This window comes from Cherax quadricarinatus, chromosome 1 (genome assembly GCF_038502225.1).
Source record: "Cherax quadricarinatus isolate ZL_2023a chromosome 1, ASM3850222v1, whole genome shotgun sequence".
Taxonomy (NCBI): Eukaryota; Metazoa; Arthropoda; class Malacostraca; order Decapoda; family Parastacidae; genus Cherax; species Cherax quadricarinatus.
The window spans coordinates 70,318,944-70,336,808 of NC_091292.1; the positions used below are offsets into that span (position 1 = coordinate 70,318,944).

The 17,865-nt window shown below is 43.6% G+C and overlaps 1 protein-coding gene across 1 annotated transcript in view; it reads right to left on the reverse strand.

Moving 5' to 3' along the window:
* LOC128685630 (uncharacterized) overlaps positions 1-17,865 on the reverse strand; it is a 46,461-nt gene that overhangs the window by 15,265 nt on the left and 13,331 nt on the right. The window contains exon 6 of the mRNA XM_070082671.1: positions 9,268-9,361. Within this exon, the coding sequence (XP_069938772.1) occupies positions 9,268-9,361 (94 nt within the window). The remainder of the gene's footprint in view (positions 1-9,267; positions 9,362-17,865) is intronic.

Here is a 17,865-nt window from a genome sequence, read left to right on the forward strand (position 1 = left end):
ATCAACCAGAAGTACAACAGATGCTGAATCAACGCAGTTGTCGTTGGAGATACATTCCTCCTAAATCTCCATGGCACGGCGGATTATATGAAAGAATGATCGGCATTGTAAAATGTTGTTTAAGGAAGACTCTTCATCGTCAAAGAATCGACTTAGAAGAATTCCGTACAGTTGTGACTGAAATAGAAAATAGAGTCAACAACAGACCTCTAACTTACGTTACCGATGATCTGGACAATTTAGAAGTGTTAAGTCCATCTCATTTACTCCATGGCAGAAGGCTCGAACCTGTTCCTCCCATGAATGATAAAGAAATCATAGAGGATCCTACTTATTTCGAACCTGAGCAACTCAGACGTAAATTCAAACACCTTAATAAAGCGATTGAACGTTGGGAGAAAATTTGGCGAGAAGACTATCTCACCTCATTGAGAGAACACTTCTATGGAGCTGGTGTTCCTGAAAATCATAAGTCCTTAAAAACTGGAGACATAGTGATTATGACAATGATGGTCCGAGGTCCCAGTGGCCACTTGGAAAAATTGTGACCATATATCCTGATGCAAATGGAATCATCAGGACAGTTGATGTTTTAAGCAAAGGTGTAGTGAATAAGTGGACAATAAATAAACTAGTGCCATTAGAATTACAGTGTTGAAAATAAAATTGGTGATTCTCCAGAAACCACACAGACTAAAGCTGTTCAGAAAAGGCAAGCAACAGTGGTGGCGAGTGAGAAAATCAAATTAATGTTAAGTGATGAATAGTTCACCTGCAGCAAACCTCCGCTGCCCACCAGTGTGGAGAAATTTTCTCCAGGAGGGGGGTATCAACCCCCTTCAGCCCCTTTCAGCCCTTTTCAGCCCTGAGGGGCCCAGCCCTTTCAGAAGAGGCAAGCATCTTGTTTACTGCTACATCGAGTAATTGATCCCAGATGCAGTACGAGTATGCGACATCAAGCGACCTCCGCTCCGTGCAAGACTCCAGTGTTGCAAAGTGTAATTTAATAAAAGACAGTCCATCTCTTACCTTAGCAGGGCAATTACGGAAAATCCTGCTCCCACTTTATTACCAAGGTAAAGATAGTGTACATTGTTGTCTATGCTTAAGACAGCAAGAATCAAACATTCTGCTTTGCTTCATGAAGGAAGTGGCAAGGAAGAAAAAGCACTAGGTCAGCTTTTCCTTTACGTGCTAGGGGCAGTGACGGCATGGGGCGTTGTGAGGTCAGATTACTTTTGACTCTACTGAGAGTCACACTGATGCCAGGATAACCAACAAAGAACACTGATCCGTGTGTTAGTGTGAACAAAGTGTCTCACAAAACACAATAAACATTTAAGAGAAGTGTGATCAGCTTCTTCAGTGATAAGATTGTGAACAATAAAGACAAATCTTGTGGAACATAGTGTACCAGTGTGTGTATTCCTAGACTATGGAAGACGTGGACATCCAAGGACACTTCAGCTTCTATCAAGTCACCGATACCTGTCGAAGGTGTGAAGAACACCATAGCTCACGCTACAAGAGCAAGGTAGGTTACGAATTTCTTGTAGTACAGGGGACTGCGCAGTTCTTGAGTTGCAAGGAGTTTGTAATCAACCTATAGTCGGCAGTGAGGTGCGGACTTTTGAGTCCACACAAGTATCTTTGTCAGCAATCTGTGAATGAAATATGCTGACATAACACCCCCTAGGGGTAATTTATTGTTTACATAATATGATCTATTACAGCCCGTTGAGAGATAATCATGACAACAATTCAAGACCTCATCTGCAGGAGCGGCTGTGCAGACGATTTGCTGTCTTTTATCAGCTAAGTATTCCCTATATTTAAAGTTATAAACTTAGCTGGTAATCCATTTCTCAACACATGACCAGTGACTAATGTTTAGCAATGAGAATGTTTAAAGGCCATAAACCAAACTTTATTAATGATAAAATAAATAATCGTAGTAATAATGAGGAAAAATAAACTCAAATACCAATTTGAGTACAGGCAACAGATCCTACATTTATTCATCTTCAACAATGAAAAAAAACTTGAAAAATAAAGAAAAAAACTAATTCTGATTTAACCTTGAGTACAGGTAACATCTCAAAGAATCTGAAATAAATATTATTGTATATGAGTAAAAGAGCGAAGAGTGAAAATGGCAGGCATTAGAGGGGTACAGGCTGCCATAATTATATTTATATTTCTTCTTCAATTCCAAGAAGAAAGAAATCAGTCATGGGGGCTGGAAAAGGTGAATGGAGTAACAGCACCCTGGACAGTAAAAGCCCAACAGTTGCCATCCTACCAGAAAAGTAAACCTCACTATCGCCGCAAGGTATGGCAACACCGGATACCCAAACAAAAACAGTGGCACACAGCTCTTATTGTAGCGCTCTTAAGTGGTGATATCCAAATTAATCCAGGACCTCAAACTATTGTGCAGAGGCAAAACAGACAGATAAATGACGGCGATAATGACGGTCTAGAAGCTAGGGATGATAACCTTAACTCCATATCTAATGCATACATAGGTCAATGTGAGACAATACAGCCATTATTATCTCAAACACTACCAAACAGGTGCATACACTGTACTAAAGTACGCATGAAAAACAGAAAAGGCACCTTATGTAAAATGTGTAAGGGGTGGGTGCATGATGGATGTATGTACAATTATAGCAACGGTGCCAGAATTCATTTTGTGTGTAACAAATGCACTTTGGCACAGTTACCCTTTAGCAGTGATGACATTGATTTACCTAATTTTAATACAAATGACCCATTGCCATATATTGATGATTATGATTGTTTTATGAAAACAGGCCTTCACTTTATTCATGTCAATGCAAGATCACTTCTTCCTAAATTGGCAGAGATTAGGATTCTAACTAACAAAATTAGGGCGGCAGTTATAACCATCTCTGAATCTTGGTTGGATGATACGGTGACTGACGACGAGGTCAAAACAGAAGGTTACAATATAAAACGCTTAGATAGGAACAGAAAGGGTGGTGGAGTATGTGCCTACATTAGAAATGACTTAGCTTACAACCCAAGACCTGATTTAAATAACAATAAACTGGAGATTCTATGGTTTGAAGTGCTGCTTCCCAAGACCAAACCCATTTTAGTAGGAACTAGTTACCGCCCTCCTACCCAGGACCAGTTCTTAGAAGACTTTTCCAGAGTCTTGTCCGGAGTTGAAAACAATTGCGAGACAATAATACTGGGCGACTTCAATATCTGTTTTCAGCAGCAAAATAACTGGCTATGCAAAAGGTATAAGCAAATTCTAGGATTAAATAGCTACACCCAATTAATTAATACACCAACCCGGATCACACAGTTCTCAGCCACCCTAATTGACCACATACTTTGTAACCGCGCTGAGAACATTAGTCAGTCAGGCGTCATTACCACAGGTCTTAGTGATCATTTCATCATTTACTGCACCAGGAAAATCACTAGGGATAGGATAGGCCTACACAGGACAATAAAAATGAGGTCAACTAGAAACTACAGTAAAGAAACACTGGTAAATAGGCTACACAATTGTGACTGGACAGAGATGACAAGTTGCACGGACGTAAATGATGCCTGGGAAAAATTCAAAACAATGTTCACTACCATTCTTAATAATATTGCACCAGTTAAAGAGGTTAGGATTAAACGAAGAACTGAACCCTGGATGACTACTGAGATATTAGATAATATGAAATTCAGAGACCAGCTGCTAAAAAGATTTAAAGCAAACAGACAGGATATTGCAGCACTAAATGAATTCCAAAGGGTGAGGAACAGAGTACAGAGGCTTATAAAAGGAGCAAAGGCAAAGCACTACTGCTCAAAATTTGAAGAGTATAAGCATAACCCCAGAAAGCTCTGGCAACAACTAAAACAGTTGGGGTATAGCCATAAGCCAGTAGATAGGTCTAACATAGTACTCACTATCGATAATGAGGTATGCCACGAAACATCTAAGGTGGCAAATTGCTTTAATTCCTACTACACATCTGTTGCATCAACACTAGTAAGTAAACTACCAGCTGCATCAAATACCTTTAACACAGACTCTGATAAGTTTCAAACATACTATACCAATAAAGGGGTAACCCCAAACAGTTGTCAACTAGAAAGTGTATCTCATGACTTCATTCAAAAAGAACTAAGCAGGTTAAACCCAACTAAGAGCACAGGCCCTGATAACATCCCGTCTAAGTTCCTAAAAGATGGTGCTTCTGAACTGTCAATCCCTATTGCTCACATAATAAATCTATCAATCACCACTAATACCGTACCGGAGGGGTTCAAGGAGGCCAGAGTTACTCCTATCTTCAAGAAAAATAATAGGTCTGATGTAAGCAACTATAGACCTGTTAGTATACTTAGTATAATATCTAAAATTCTGGAGAGGGCGGTGTATTCTCAAGTAGTTAAGTACCTTAATGACAACAGCATTTTCCATAGCTATCAATCGGGCTTTAGAAGATCCTACTCAACCGATACCTCCCTTATTAATCTGATGGATTACCTGAGAACTGAAATGTCAAAAGGGAACCTCATAGGTATGGTAACCTTAGACCTGCAAAAGGCCTTCGATACTGTCAACCACAATATATTATGTAAGAAACTTCAAGCTATCGGTATAGGTTCTGTAGACTGGTTTAAGTCCTACCTTAGCAACAGGAGACAAATAGTCAAAATCAACAAAACGGAATCAGAACCCCTGCCGATAACATGTGGAGTTCCCCAAGGTAGTATTCTGGGTCCCTTATTATTCTTATGTTATGTCAATGATATGCCTATCAGTGTCAAGTGCAAACTCCTACTGTATGCAGATGACAGTGCTCTGTTAGTGACAGGTAAAGACCCACAAGATATTGCTAATGTTTTAACACTGGAACTGGATTCCTGCAGCAAATGGTTATTAGACAACAAACTATCATTACACCTAGGGAAAACTGAAGCCATTCTCTTTGGAACGAAACATAAACTGAGAAGGGTAAATAATTTTAATGTTCAGTGTAATGGGGAGTCCATCACTTTGGTTTCATCAGTAAAATATCTGGGAATCCCCTTTGACCCATGCATGTCAGGAGAATTGATAGGGAACAGTGTAGTAAAGAAAGCGAATGCCAGACTGAAGTTCCTGTATAGACAAGCACAGTGTCTACCTACTGAGGCTCGCAGGACCCTATGTCTAGCCCTTATACAATGCCATATGGATTACGCTTGCTCTTCATGGTATTCTGCCTTGACAAAAAAACTGAAAGATAGACTGCAAATCACCCAGAACAAAATCGTAAGATTCATCCTGGGGCTGGGACCAAGAGAACATGTAGGCCAGGATGAATTACAGCAGTTGGATATGCTGAATGTTGAAGACAGAGTAAAACAACTGAAGCTAAATCATGTTTATAAAATTGCTCACGATCAGTGTCCAGAATATCTTGCTGTCAATTTTGTCAAGGTTGGGAACCAAAGCAATCATAGTACTAGGGGGAGAGAGCACAACTTTGTAGTACCCACAGTCAGTGGCCAGGCTTCAAACACCTTTTATTGTACAGCAATAAAGGAATGGAACAGACTGCCCGCACATGTAAAAGCCAGTCATAGCATGAACCAGTTCAAGAAGACTGCCAAAAAGTGTCTGATGAATGAAGCTACAGAAAGGGAGGGGAATGATTTTCTATTTTTTAGCTAAAATACGTGTAAATTTTACCTTATTCCTAGTAATGACCCTCGTATTGTAGATAGTCTTAATGACCCTCGTGTAGTAGATAGTCTTTTTAGTATGATAATAAGATGTTATCTTCATTGTAGAATAATAAGAAAATATTATAACCTTTATATTATAATAATAAGGTAAAAGGACCCCAATGAAAATAAGTCACTCTGTCTGACTTTTTTGGGTTATCCCAGGTTCTCTACACATATGCTGCTATGTATGATAATTCTATGTAACTGTATTTGTGTATACCTGAATAAATTTACTTACTTACTTACTTACTATTTCATTTCCTTGCCTTCAATCCTGCAAAATCATCTTTCACATCATAAAAATCAATGATTTTCCCTATATAGGCCTATTTGTACTCTGTAATCCTATAATAGGCTATATAGAAACGAAAGATTTTTCTCTTAGGTTGCTGCAGCATGGTTTTGGTCATTAGTGTTACCTTCTTAAGAGGCTCTATGGTGTCACCCCCTAAATTGTGTCACCCAGGGCAGCCCGGAACAAGAGTATAAATGCCAACCAGCACAGATTTATGGAAGGCAAATCCTGTGTCACAAACCTGGAATTTTATGATCAAGTAACAGAAGTAAGACATGAGAGAGACGGGTGGGTTGATTGCATCTTCTTAGACTGCAAGAAAGCCTTTGACACAGTTGCTCACAAGAGATTAGTGCAGAAGCTAGAGGATCAGGCACATTTAACAGAAAGGGCACTGCAATGGATCAGAGAATACCTGACAGGGAGGCAACAACCAGTCATGGTGCATGATTAGGTATCACAGTGGGCACCTGTGATGAGCGGGGTCCCACAGGGGTTGGTCTTAGTACCAATGTAATTTTTGGTATATATGAATAACGTGAAGGAAGGGTTAGACTCAGAAGTGTCCCTGTTTACAGATTATGTGAAGTTAATGAGGAAAATTAAATCAGATGAGGATCAGGCAGGACTTTAAAGAGACCTGGACAGACTGGACACCTGGTCCAGCAACTGGCTTCTCAAATTTAACCCCGCAAAATGCAAAGTCATGAAGATCAGGAAAGGGCACAGAAGACCGCAGACAGAGTATAGGCTAGGAGGCCAAAGACTGCAAACCTCGCTCAAGGAGAAAGATCTTGGGGTGAGTATAATACCGAGCACGTCTTCGGAAGCACACATCAACCAGATAACTGCTGCAGCATATGGGCGCCTGGCAAACATGAGAACAGCGTTCTGATACCTTAATAAGGAATCGTTCAAGACACTGTTCACCACATACGTCAGGCCCATACTGGAGTATGCAGCACCTGTTTGGAACCCACACTTGATCAAGCACATCAAGAAATTAGAGAAAGCGCAAAGGTTTGCGATACGGCTATTTCCAGAGCTAAGGGCAATGTCCTATTAAGAAAGGTTATGGGAAATTGACCTGACGACACTGGAGGACAGGAGGGTTAGGGGAGACATGATAACGACATAAAAAATACTGCATGGAATAGACAAGGTGGACAGAGACAGAATGTTCCAGAGATGGGACACAGAAACAAGGGGTCACAATTGGAAGTGGAAGACTCAGATGAGTCAAAGGGATGTTAGGAAGTATTTCTTCAGTCATAGAGTAGTTAGGAAGTGGAATAGCCTAGCAAGTGACGTATTGGAGGCAGGAACCATACATAGCTTTAAGATGAGGTATGATGAAGCTCATGGAGCAGGGAGTGAGAGGACCTAGTAGCACTCGGTGAAGAGGCGGGGCCAGGAGCTGAGTCTCGACCCCTGCAACCACAATTAGGTGAGTACAGTTAGGTGAGTACTGATTTGCTGAATTTTCTTCTATACAAAAACATTAAAGTATCTGAAACGCTAAAGTTATGTATGTGAACTAATACCAGGTTATGAGAATGACAACGTTACAGTAGAGTGAGAATCTTGCCCCATGACCATGATTGGTACAGAGTAGGGACCAGCCCCACGGCAAGCCCCACAGACAGCCCCACGGCCAGCCCCACGGACAGCCCCACGGCCAGCCCCACGGACAGCCCCACGGCCAGCCCCACAGCCAGCCCCACGGCCATGCCCCACGGCCAGCCCCACGGCCAGCCCCACGGCCAGCCCCACGGCCAGCCCCACAGCCAGCCCCACGGCCATGCCCCATGGCCAGCCCCACGGCCAGTCCCACGGCCATGCCCCACGCCCATGCCCCACGGCCAGCCCCACAACCAGCCCCACGGCCAGCCCCACGGCCAGCCCCACGGCAAGCCCCACAGCCAGCCCCACGGCCATGCCCCACGGCCATGCCCCACGGCCAGCCCCACGGCCGTGCCCCACGGCCAGCTCCACGGCCAGCCCCACTGCCATGCCCCACGGCCATGCCCCACGGCCATGCCCCACAACCAGCTCCACGGCCATTCCCCACGGCCAGCCCCACGGCCAGCCCCACGGCCAGCCCCACGGCCGTGCCCCACGGCCAGCTCCACGGCCAGCCCCACTGCCATGCCCCACGGCCATGCCCCACGGCCATGCCCCACAACCAGCTCCACGGCCATTCCCCACGGCCAGCCCCACGGCCAGCCCCACGGCCAGCCCCACGGCCGTGCCCCACGGCCAGCTCCACGGCCAGCCCCACTGCCATGCCCCACGGCCATGCCCCACAACCAGCTCCACGGCCATTCCCCACGGCCAGCCCCATGGCCAGCCCCACGGCCAGCCCCACGGCCATCCCCACGGCCATGCCCCACGGCCAGCCCCACGGCCATGCCCCACGGCCAGCCCCACGGCCATGCCCCACAACAGCTCCACGGCCATTCCCAACGGCCAGGCAGACATCACCAGGCGGACGACTTTGTCAAGCTGTTACGGCTTGACAAAGCTCGCGGAAAGCTAAACGTTGCCAAAATACAATGTCCTATTAGTTGCATCTGTGTCCATATGCCTAACATTTTGTCGGTAATTCTACACTTGTTACTACAATAACAAAAGTTAATTAAAGTTCCCAGTTTGTGTGCTCATACTTGTCGTTCCTCTTATATCAAGGTTGCGGTGTCTTGCTAATTCTCGCGGCTTTACACTGTGTACAAGAGAGTGTCTTTAAATCTTGGAAGTACGTAAGCTTGTAAATAAAATAGTTTCCCGTTATCTTCGAAAATCTAACATAGCCTCTGATCTGTAGTGCACTAAATCACTGGTACCCACGCGGGTCATGACGATGCAATCTTCGAGGATGTCTTTCATTAATTCTTCATTTATTTTACATAATTTTTTCTTCACGACCCATGGATGGTATATTATTTTGGATGTGAGTATTTACAAGTGTAGGGGATGAATACATAATTGTATGGGAACTGAGTAAAGACGTGAGAGGGTGCTGGGTAAAGACATGAGCGGGTGCTGAGTACGTACTTGAGCAGGAGTTAGTTCATACGTGAGTAAGGGTTGAATACATACACAAGCAGGGGTTAAATACATACATGAACAGGGGATAAGCACATAATGCGTGGGGAGCTTAGTAAAAACATGTGCCGGGACTGAGTACATACATGAGAGAGTACATGAGTACATACCGATCAAAGGCTTGTGGAATCTGGCTGTGAGTGCGTCCAGATCTCCATCGATGTCCATATCCTTCCACACCACACGATGGTACGACCACTCGTCCTGTGTGGTGGACAATGCATTGAAAATGGAGGGGAAGATGACACGTCTTGTCTTAAAGATTGGAAGGGAATAGGGTGATTGTTGTGTCTTGAAGATTGAGGAGATAGTGCTTCTTGTTTAAAGATTGGAGGGGAATAGGGTTGATTGTTGTGCCATAAAAATGGAGATGGCGAATATTGTCTCTTGAGGATGGAGAGCTGTATAGCCCTTGTGGCTTAGCGCTTCTTTTTGATTATAATAATAATAATTGAGGATGGAGATGATGGTGAAAAATGTCTTGAAGATGGAGATGATGGTAACTGTTGTGTCTTAAAGATGAAGAATATGAAGTTTCTTCCGTCATGAGGATAGAAAAGTTAATGTTTACGTTAGGGCTTGAGGTGGACCAAGTTTGTTTCTAACTCGGGAACTAACTTTAAAGATGAGGCTCATGCTTAGCTTTGGTTTAAAAACTTGTATGAGGCTGAATCTGAGTCAAAAGGTGAGTTTTCTGTTACTCAAATTACGGTCTGAGATCAGTCTCTTCTGATTCTGAAAAATAACTTTAAGATGCTCAAAAGAACAATGACTATTGTAAAATGTTAGTATATTGCAAAACTTCTTTTAAAAACTCATATATATATATATATATATATATATATATATATATATATATATATATATATATATATATATATATATATATATATATATATATATATATATATATATATATATATATATATATATATATATTCCGATAGACACACTTATATTTACAACTTTATAAATCAATATACACATTCACTCATATACACACACTGAGAAACACTCAAGACCGGGGCACTACGAGCATAACTCTGCTGTTGTAGCTACAAATATGTGAACACCCACCCACACACACACACACACACACACACGGCCCCAGCATGGGTTCATGGAAGGCAAATCTTGTATCACAAACCTCCTGGAGTTTTATGACAAGGTAACAGAAGTAAGACATGAGAGAGAGGGTTGGGTAGATTGCGTTTTCCTAGACTGCAGGAAGGCCTTTGACACAGTTCCCCACAAGAGATTAGTGCAGAAGCTGGAGGATCAGGCACACGTAAAAGGAAGGGCACTGCAATGGATAAGGGAATACCTGACAGGGAGGCAGCAACGAGTCATGGTACGTGAAGAGGTATCACAGTGGGCGCCTGTTACGAGCGGGGTCCCACAGGGGTCAGTTCTAGGACCAGTGCTATTTTTGATATATGTGAACGACATGATGGAAGGAATAGACTCTGAAGTGTCCCTGTTCGCAGATGACGTGAAGTTGATGAGAAGAATTAAATCGGACGAGGATGAGGCAGGACTGCAAAGAGACCTGGAGAGGCTGGACATGTGGTCCAGTAACTGGCTTCTCGAATTCAATCCAGCCAAATGCAAAGTCATGAAGATTGGGGAGGGGCAAAGAAGACCGCAGACAGAGTATAGGCTAGGTGGACAAAGACTACAGACCTCACTCAGGGAGAAAGACCTTGGGGTGACCATAACACCGAGCACATCACCGGAGGCACACATCAACCAAATAACCGCTGCAGCATACGGGCGCCTGGCAAACCTGAGAATAGCGTTCCGATACCTTAATAAGGAATCGTTCAAGACACTGTACACTGTGTATGTTAGGCCCATACTGGAGTATGCAGCACCAGTCTGGAACCCACACCTGGTCAAGCACGTCAAGAAGTTAGAGAAAGTACAAAGGTTTGCAACAAGGCTAGTCCCAGAGCTCAAGGGAATGTCGTACGAGGAAAGGTTAAGGGAAATCGGACTGACGACACTGGAGGACAGAAGGGTCAGGGGAGACATGATAACGACATACAAGATACTGCGGGGAATAGACAAGGTGGACAGAGATAGGATGTTCCAGAGAGGGGACACAGGGACAAGGGGTCACAACTGGAAGCTGAAGACTCAGACGAGTCACAGGGACGTTAGGAAGTATTTCTTCAGTCATAGAGTTGTCAGCAAGTGGAATAGCCTAGCAAGTGAAGTAGTGGAGGCAGGAACCATACATAGTTTTAAGAAGAGGTATGACAAAGCTCAGGAAGCAGAGAGAGAGAGGATCCAGTAGCGATCAGTGAAGAGGCGGGGCCAGGAGCTGAGTCTCGACCCCTGCAACCACAATTAGGTGAGTACAATTAGGTGAGTACACACACAGGGAGATTGCCTGAGGCATGGAAGACAGCAAATGTAGTCCCAATCTTTAAAAAAGGAGACAGACATGAAGCATTAAACTACAGACCAGTGTCACTGACATGTATAGTATGCAAAACCATGGAGAAGATTATCAGGAGAAGAGTGGTGGAACACCTAGAAAGGAATGATCTCATCAACAGCAGCCAGCATGGTTTCAGGGACGGGAAATCCTGTGTCACAAACCTACTGGAGTTCTATGACATGGTGACAGCAGTAAGACAAGAGAGAGAGGGGTGGGTGGATTGCATTTTCTTGGACTGCAAGAAGGCGTTTGACACAGTTCCACACAAGAGATTGGTGCAAAAACTGGAGGACCAAGCAGGGATAACAGGGAAGGCACTACAATGGATCAGGGAATACTTGTCAGGAAGACAGCAGCGAGTCATGGTACGTGGCGAGGTGTCAGAGTGGGCACCTGTGACCAGCGGGGTCCCGCAGGGGTCAGTCCTAGGACCAGTGCTGTTTCTGGTATTTGTGAACGACATGACGGAAGGAATAGACTCTGAGGTGTCCCTGTTTGCAGATGACGTGAAGTTGATGAGAAGAATACACTCGATCGAAGACCAGGCAGAACTACAAAGGGATCTGGACAGGCTGCAGACCTGGTCCAGCAATTGGCTCCTGGAGTTCAATCCCACCAAGTGCAAAGTCATGAAGATTGGGGAAGGGCAAAGAAGGCCGCAGACGGAGTACAGTCTAGGGGGTCAGAGACTACAAACCTCACTCAAGGAAAAAGATCTTGGGGTGAGTATAACACCAGGCACATCTCCTGAAGCGCACATCAACCAAATAACTGCTGCAGCATATGGGCGCCTAGCAAACCTCAGAACAGCATTCCGACATCTTAATAAGGAATCGTTCAGGACCCTGTACACCGTATACGTTAGGCCCATATTGGAGTATGCGGCACCAGTTTGGAACCCACACCTAGCCAAGCACGTAAAGAAACTAGAGAAAGTGCAAAGGTTTGCAACAAGACTAGTCCCAGAGCTAAGAGGTATGTCCTACGAGGAGAGGTTAAGGGAAATCAACCTGACGACACTGGAGGACAGGAGAGATAGGGGGGACATGATAACGACATACAAAATACTGAGAGGAATTGACAAGGTGGACAAAGACAGGATGTTCCAGAGATTGGACACAGTAACAAGGGGACACAGTTGGAAGCTGAAGACACAGATGAATCACAGGGATGTTAGGAAGTATTTCTTCAGCCACAGAGTAGTCAGTAAGTGGAATAGTTTGGGAAGCGATGTAGTGGAGGCAGGATCCATACATAGCTTTAAGCAGAGGTATGATAAAGCTCACGGCTCAGGGAGAGTGACCTAGTAGCGATCAGTGAAGAGGCGGGGCCAGGAGCTTGGACTCGATCCCCGCAACCTCAACTAGGTGAGTACAACTAGGTGAGTACAACTAGGTGAGTACACACACCCACACACACACACACACACACACACACACACACACACACACACACAAAAAAAAAAAAAAAAAAAAAAAAAAAAAAAAAAAAAAAAAAAAAAGACTCAGGAAAATCAAGAGATTAATCTACGAGTCAGGAACGAGTATGCACAGATAAGGAGGGAGGCGCAGCGGCAGTATGAAAACGACATAGCATCGAAAGTCAAGTCTGACCCGAAACTACTTTACAGCCACATCAGGAGGAAGAGTACAGTCAAGGACCAGGTAATCAGGCTGAGGTGGGGAGCTCACTAGAAAAGACCAAGAAGTATGTGAGAAGCTCAACATGAGATTTCAGGAAGTATTTACAGTGGAGGCTGAAGGGACACTGGGAAGACAAAACAGTTGCGTACATCAACAAGGGATATACCAACAAGTGTTGGATGAATTACATACAACTGAGGAGGAGGTGTAGAAGCTCCTAAGTGACCTTGATACCTCAAAGGCGGTGGGACCGGACAACATCTCTCCGTGGGTCCTTAGAGAGGGAGCAGAGACACTACGTTTGCCACTAAGCAAAATCTTCAACACTTCCCTTGAAACTGGGCAACTACCTGATGTATGGAAGAAGGCAAATGTAGTCCCCATCTTTAAGAAAGGAGACAGAAATGAATCACTAAATTATAGACCAGTGTCACTGACGTGTAAAGTATGCAAAGTCATGGAGAAGATTATCAGGAGAGTGGTGGAGCACCTGGAGCGGAACAAGATTATAAACGGCAGCACGGATTCATGGAAGGCAAATCCTGTGTCACAAACCTACTAGAGTTTTATGACAAAGTAACTGTAGTAAGAAATGAGAGGGAGGGGTGGGTTGATTGCATTTTCTTGGACTGCAAGAAGGCCTTCGACACAGTTCCTCACAAGAGATTAGTACAGAAGCTAGAGGAACAGGCACATATAACATATAACACATATAGCGGTCAGTGAAAAGGCGGGGCCAGGAGCTGAGTCTCGACCCCTACAAACACAATTAGGTGAGTACACACACACACACACACGTGTGTGTGTGTGTGTGTGTGTGAATGACATGACGGAAGGGATAGACTCAGAAGTGTCCCTGTTTGCAGATGATGTGAAGTTAATGAGAAGAATTAAATCAGATGAGGATCAGACAGGACTTCAAATAGACCTGGACAGGCTGGACACCTGGTCCAGCAACTGGCTCCTTGAATTTAACTCCGCCAAATGCAAAGCCATGAAGATCGGAGAAGGGCAAAGAAAATCGCAGACAGACAGAATATAGGCGGCCAAAGACTGCAAACATCACTCAAGAAGAAAGATCTAGGGGTTAGTATAATACCGAGCACGTCTCCTGAAGCACACATTAACCAGATAACTGCTGTAGCATATGGGCGCCTGGCAAACCTAAGAATAGCGTTCTGATACCTCAGTAAGGAATCGTTGAAGACTCTGTACACCGTGTACGCCAGGCCCATACTGGAGTATGCAGCACCAGTTTGAAATCCACACCAGGTCAAGCACGTTAAGAAATTAGAGAGAGTGCAAAGGTTTGCAAGGAGACTAGTCCTAGAGCTAAGGGAATTGTCCTACGAAGATAGGTTAAGGGAAATCGGCCTGACGACATTAGAGGACAGGAGGGTTAAGGAGGACATGATAACGACATATAAAATACCGCGAAGAATTGACAAGGTGGACAAATACAGAATGTTTCAGAGAAGGGACACAGAAACAAGAGGTCACAATTAGAAGTTGAAGACTCCTATGTGTCAAAGTGATGTTAGGAAGTATTTCTTCAGTCACAGAGTTGTCAGGAAGTAGAATGGCCTAGAAAGTGACGTAGTGGAGGCGGGAACCATACATAGTTTTAAGACGAAGTTTGATAAAGCTCATGGAGCAGGGAGAGAGGACCCAGTAGCAATCAGTGAAGAGGCGGGGCCAGGAGCTATGAATCGACCCCTGCAACCACAAACAGGTGAGTAGAAATAAGTGAAAACACACACACATACACACACACACACACACACACACACACACACACACACACACACACACACACACACACACACACATACACACACACACACACACACACACACACACACACAAGCACACAAAGAAAAGGATCTTGGGGTAAGCATTATAACGAACATGTCCCCTGAGGCACACATCCATCAAATAACTGCTGCAGCATATGGGAGATTACATAAGAACATAAGAACATAAGAACGAAGGAACACTGCAGAAGGCCTACTGGCCCATGCGAGGCAGGTCCAAGTCCCTACCGGCTTAAGCCAATGCACCCAACCTAGTCAGGTCAGGTCACATTGACTTAAGGGAGGAACACGGCAACCGACCTGTTAGCACAAGCTATCAGGTCTAACTCACACCCACCCACATCTACTCATGTATTTATCCAACCTATTTTTAAAGCTACACAACGTTCTGGCCTCTATAACGGTACTTGGGAGTTTGTTCCACTCATCCACAACTCTATTACCAAACCAGTACTTTCCTATATCCCTCCTGAATCTGAATTTTTCCAACTTAAAACCATTGCTGCGAGTCCTGTCTAGGCTAGATATTTTCAGCACACTATTTACATCCCCTTTATTTATTCCTGTCTTCCACTTATAAACCTCAATCACATCCCCCCTAATTCTACGTCTTTCTAGAGAGTGCAGTTTCAGGGCCCTTAGTCTATCCTCATAGGGAAGGTTTCTGATACATGGGATCATCTTTGTCATCCTCCTTTGTACATTTTCCAGAGAATTTATATCCATTCTGTAATACGGTGACCAAAACTGTGCAGCATAATCTAAATGAGGCCTAACCAAGGATGTATAGAGTTGAAGAACAACCTGAGGACTCCTATTATTTATGCTTCTTGATATGAAGCCAAGGATTCTATTAGCTTTATTGCGAACACTTATGCACTGTTGTCTTGGTTTCAGATTACTGCTAACCAGAACTCCTAAATCTTTTTCGCAATCCGTAATATTAAGATCTACATTATTTAGTTTATATGTGGCATGGTTATTGTCCTGTCCAACATTTAGAACTTTGCATTTGTCTATATTAAACTGCATCTGCCACTTCTCCGACCACTGCATCAGTCTATTCAAATCTTCCTGGAGTGCTCGAATGTCCTCGTCAGAATGAATTCGACGGCCTATTTTGGTGTCATCGGCAAACTTGCCGATGTCGCTCTTTATGCCCTCATCTATGTCGTTTATGTAGATTGTGAACAGCAGGGGGCCCAACACTGACCCCTGTGGAACACCGCTCGTGACGCTTCCCCACTCTGATTTCTCCCCATTTATGCAAACTCTCTGCTGCCTATTTGTCAACCATGCCTCTATCCAGGAAAAAATTTCTCCTCCTATTCCATGTGCTTTAATTTTCCTCAATAGTCTCTGATGTGGGACCCTGTCAAAAGCCTTACTGAAGTCCATATACACAATATCATATTCGTTACCATGATCTACCTCCTCAAATACCTTAGTGAAAAAAGTTAATAAATTCGTAAGGCAGGAACGTCCCTTTGTAAAACCATGCTGAGATTCGTTGATTAATTTATGCTTTTCAAGGTGGCTACGAACTGCCTCGGCAATTATTGATTCCATAAATTTTCCCACTATGGAGGTTAGGCTTATTGGTCTATAGTTCGAAGCTAAGGACCTGTCACCTGTTTTGAAAATAGGTATCACATTTGCCATTTTCCACTTATCTGGCACCATGCCAGTTTGTAGTGATATGTTGAAAAGATTAGCCAAAGGTGTGCTAAGCTCCTCTTTACATTCCTTTAGAACCCTTGCATACAGTTCATCAGGGCCTGGGGATTTGTTAGGTTTTAATTTATCTATTTGCCTAAGGACCATGTCACTTGTGACCCTAATAGTGCACAGTTTATTATCGTCCTGTTCTACATAATTTATCATTACTGGAATATCACTGGTATCCTCCTGTGTAAAAACTGAGAGGAAGTATGTGTTAAAAATTCTACACATTTCCTTATCACTGTCAGTGAGCTGACCAGAGGAACTTTTGAGTGGGCCTATCTTGTCCCTGATCTTACTTCTGTATACCTGAAAGAATCCTTTTGGGTTAGTCTTCGATTCTCTTGCAACTTTAACCTCATAATCTCTTTTTGCTTTTCTAATTCCCTTTTTTATTTCTCTCTTTAACTGAATATATCGATTTCTTAATTGCCCCTCTCCTCTTTTGATTTGCCTATATATGCCTCTCTTTTGACCAATCAGATATTTTAATCTATTGTTCATCCATTTAGGATCATTTTTGTTTGATCTGATTTCCCTATTTGGAACATAATTTGACTGAGCAGCTAGAACTATGCCCTGGAAAGCATCATATCGGCAACCATCACCACCTACCTGACCCCTAGTCAGGTCATTCCAGTTCAGCCCACCTAAGTAATTTTTCAGTCCTATGAAATCAGCCAAGCGAAAGTCAGGGACGGAGACTTGATTGCCATTATTAGGGGAATTCCATGATATGTTAAAACTGAGTGATTTGTGATCACTCTCCCCAAGCTCATCATTAACCTCAAGATTATTAATTAGTGTTTCCCTACTGGCAAGAACCAAGTCAAGGAGGTTATTTCCCCTAGTTGGCTCTGTCACAAACTGTTTTAAAAAACAATCCTGGATCGTATCAAGAAAGTCACCCGACTCTAAATTTCCTGTCAAATTGCTCCAGTCAATCTGTCTATAGTTGAAATCTCCCATTAGCACAACATTTTCGTATGTAGATGCCTTACGAATTTCGTCCCATAGAAGTTTACTGCACTCCCTATCAAGATTTGGGGCCCTGTAAATCACACCCAAAATTAGTTTTTCTCG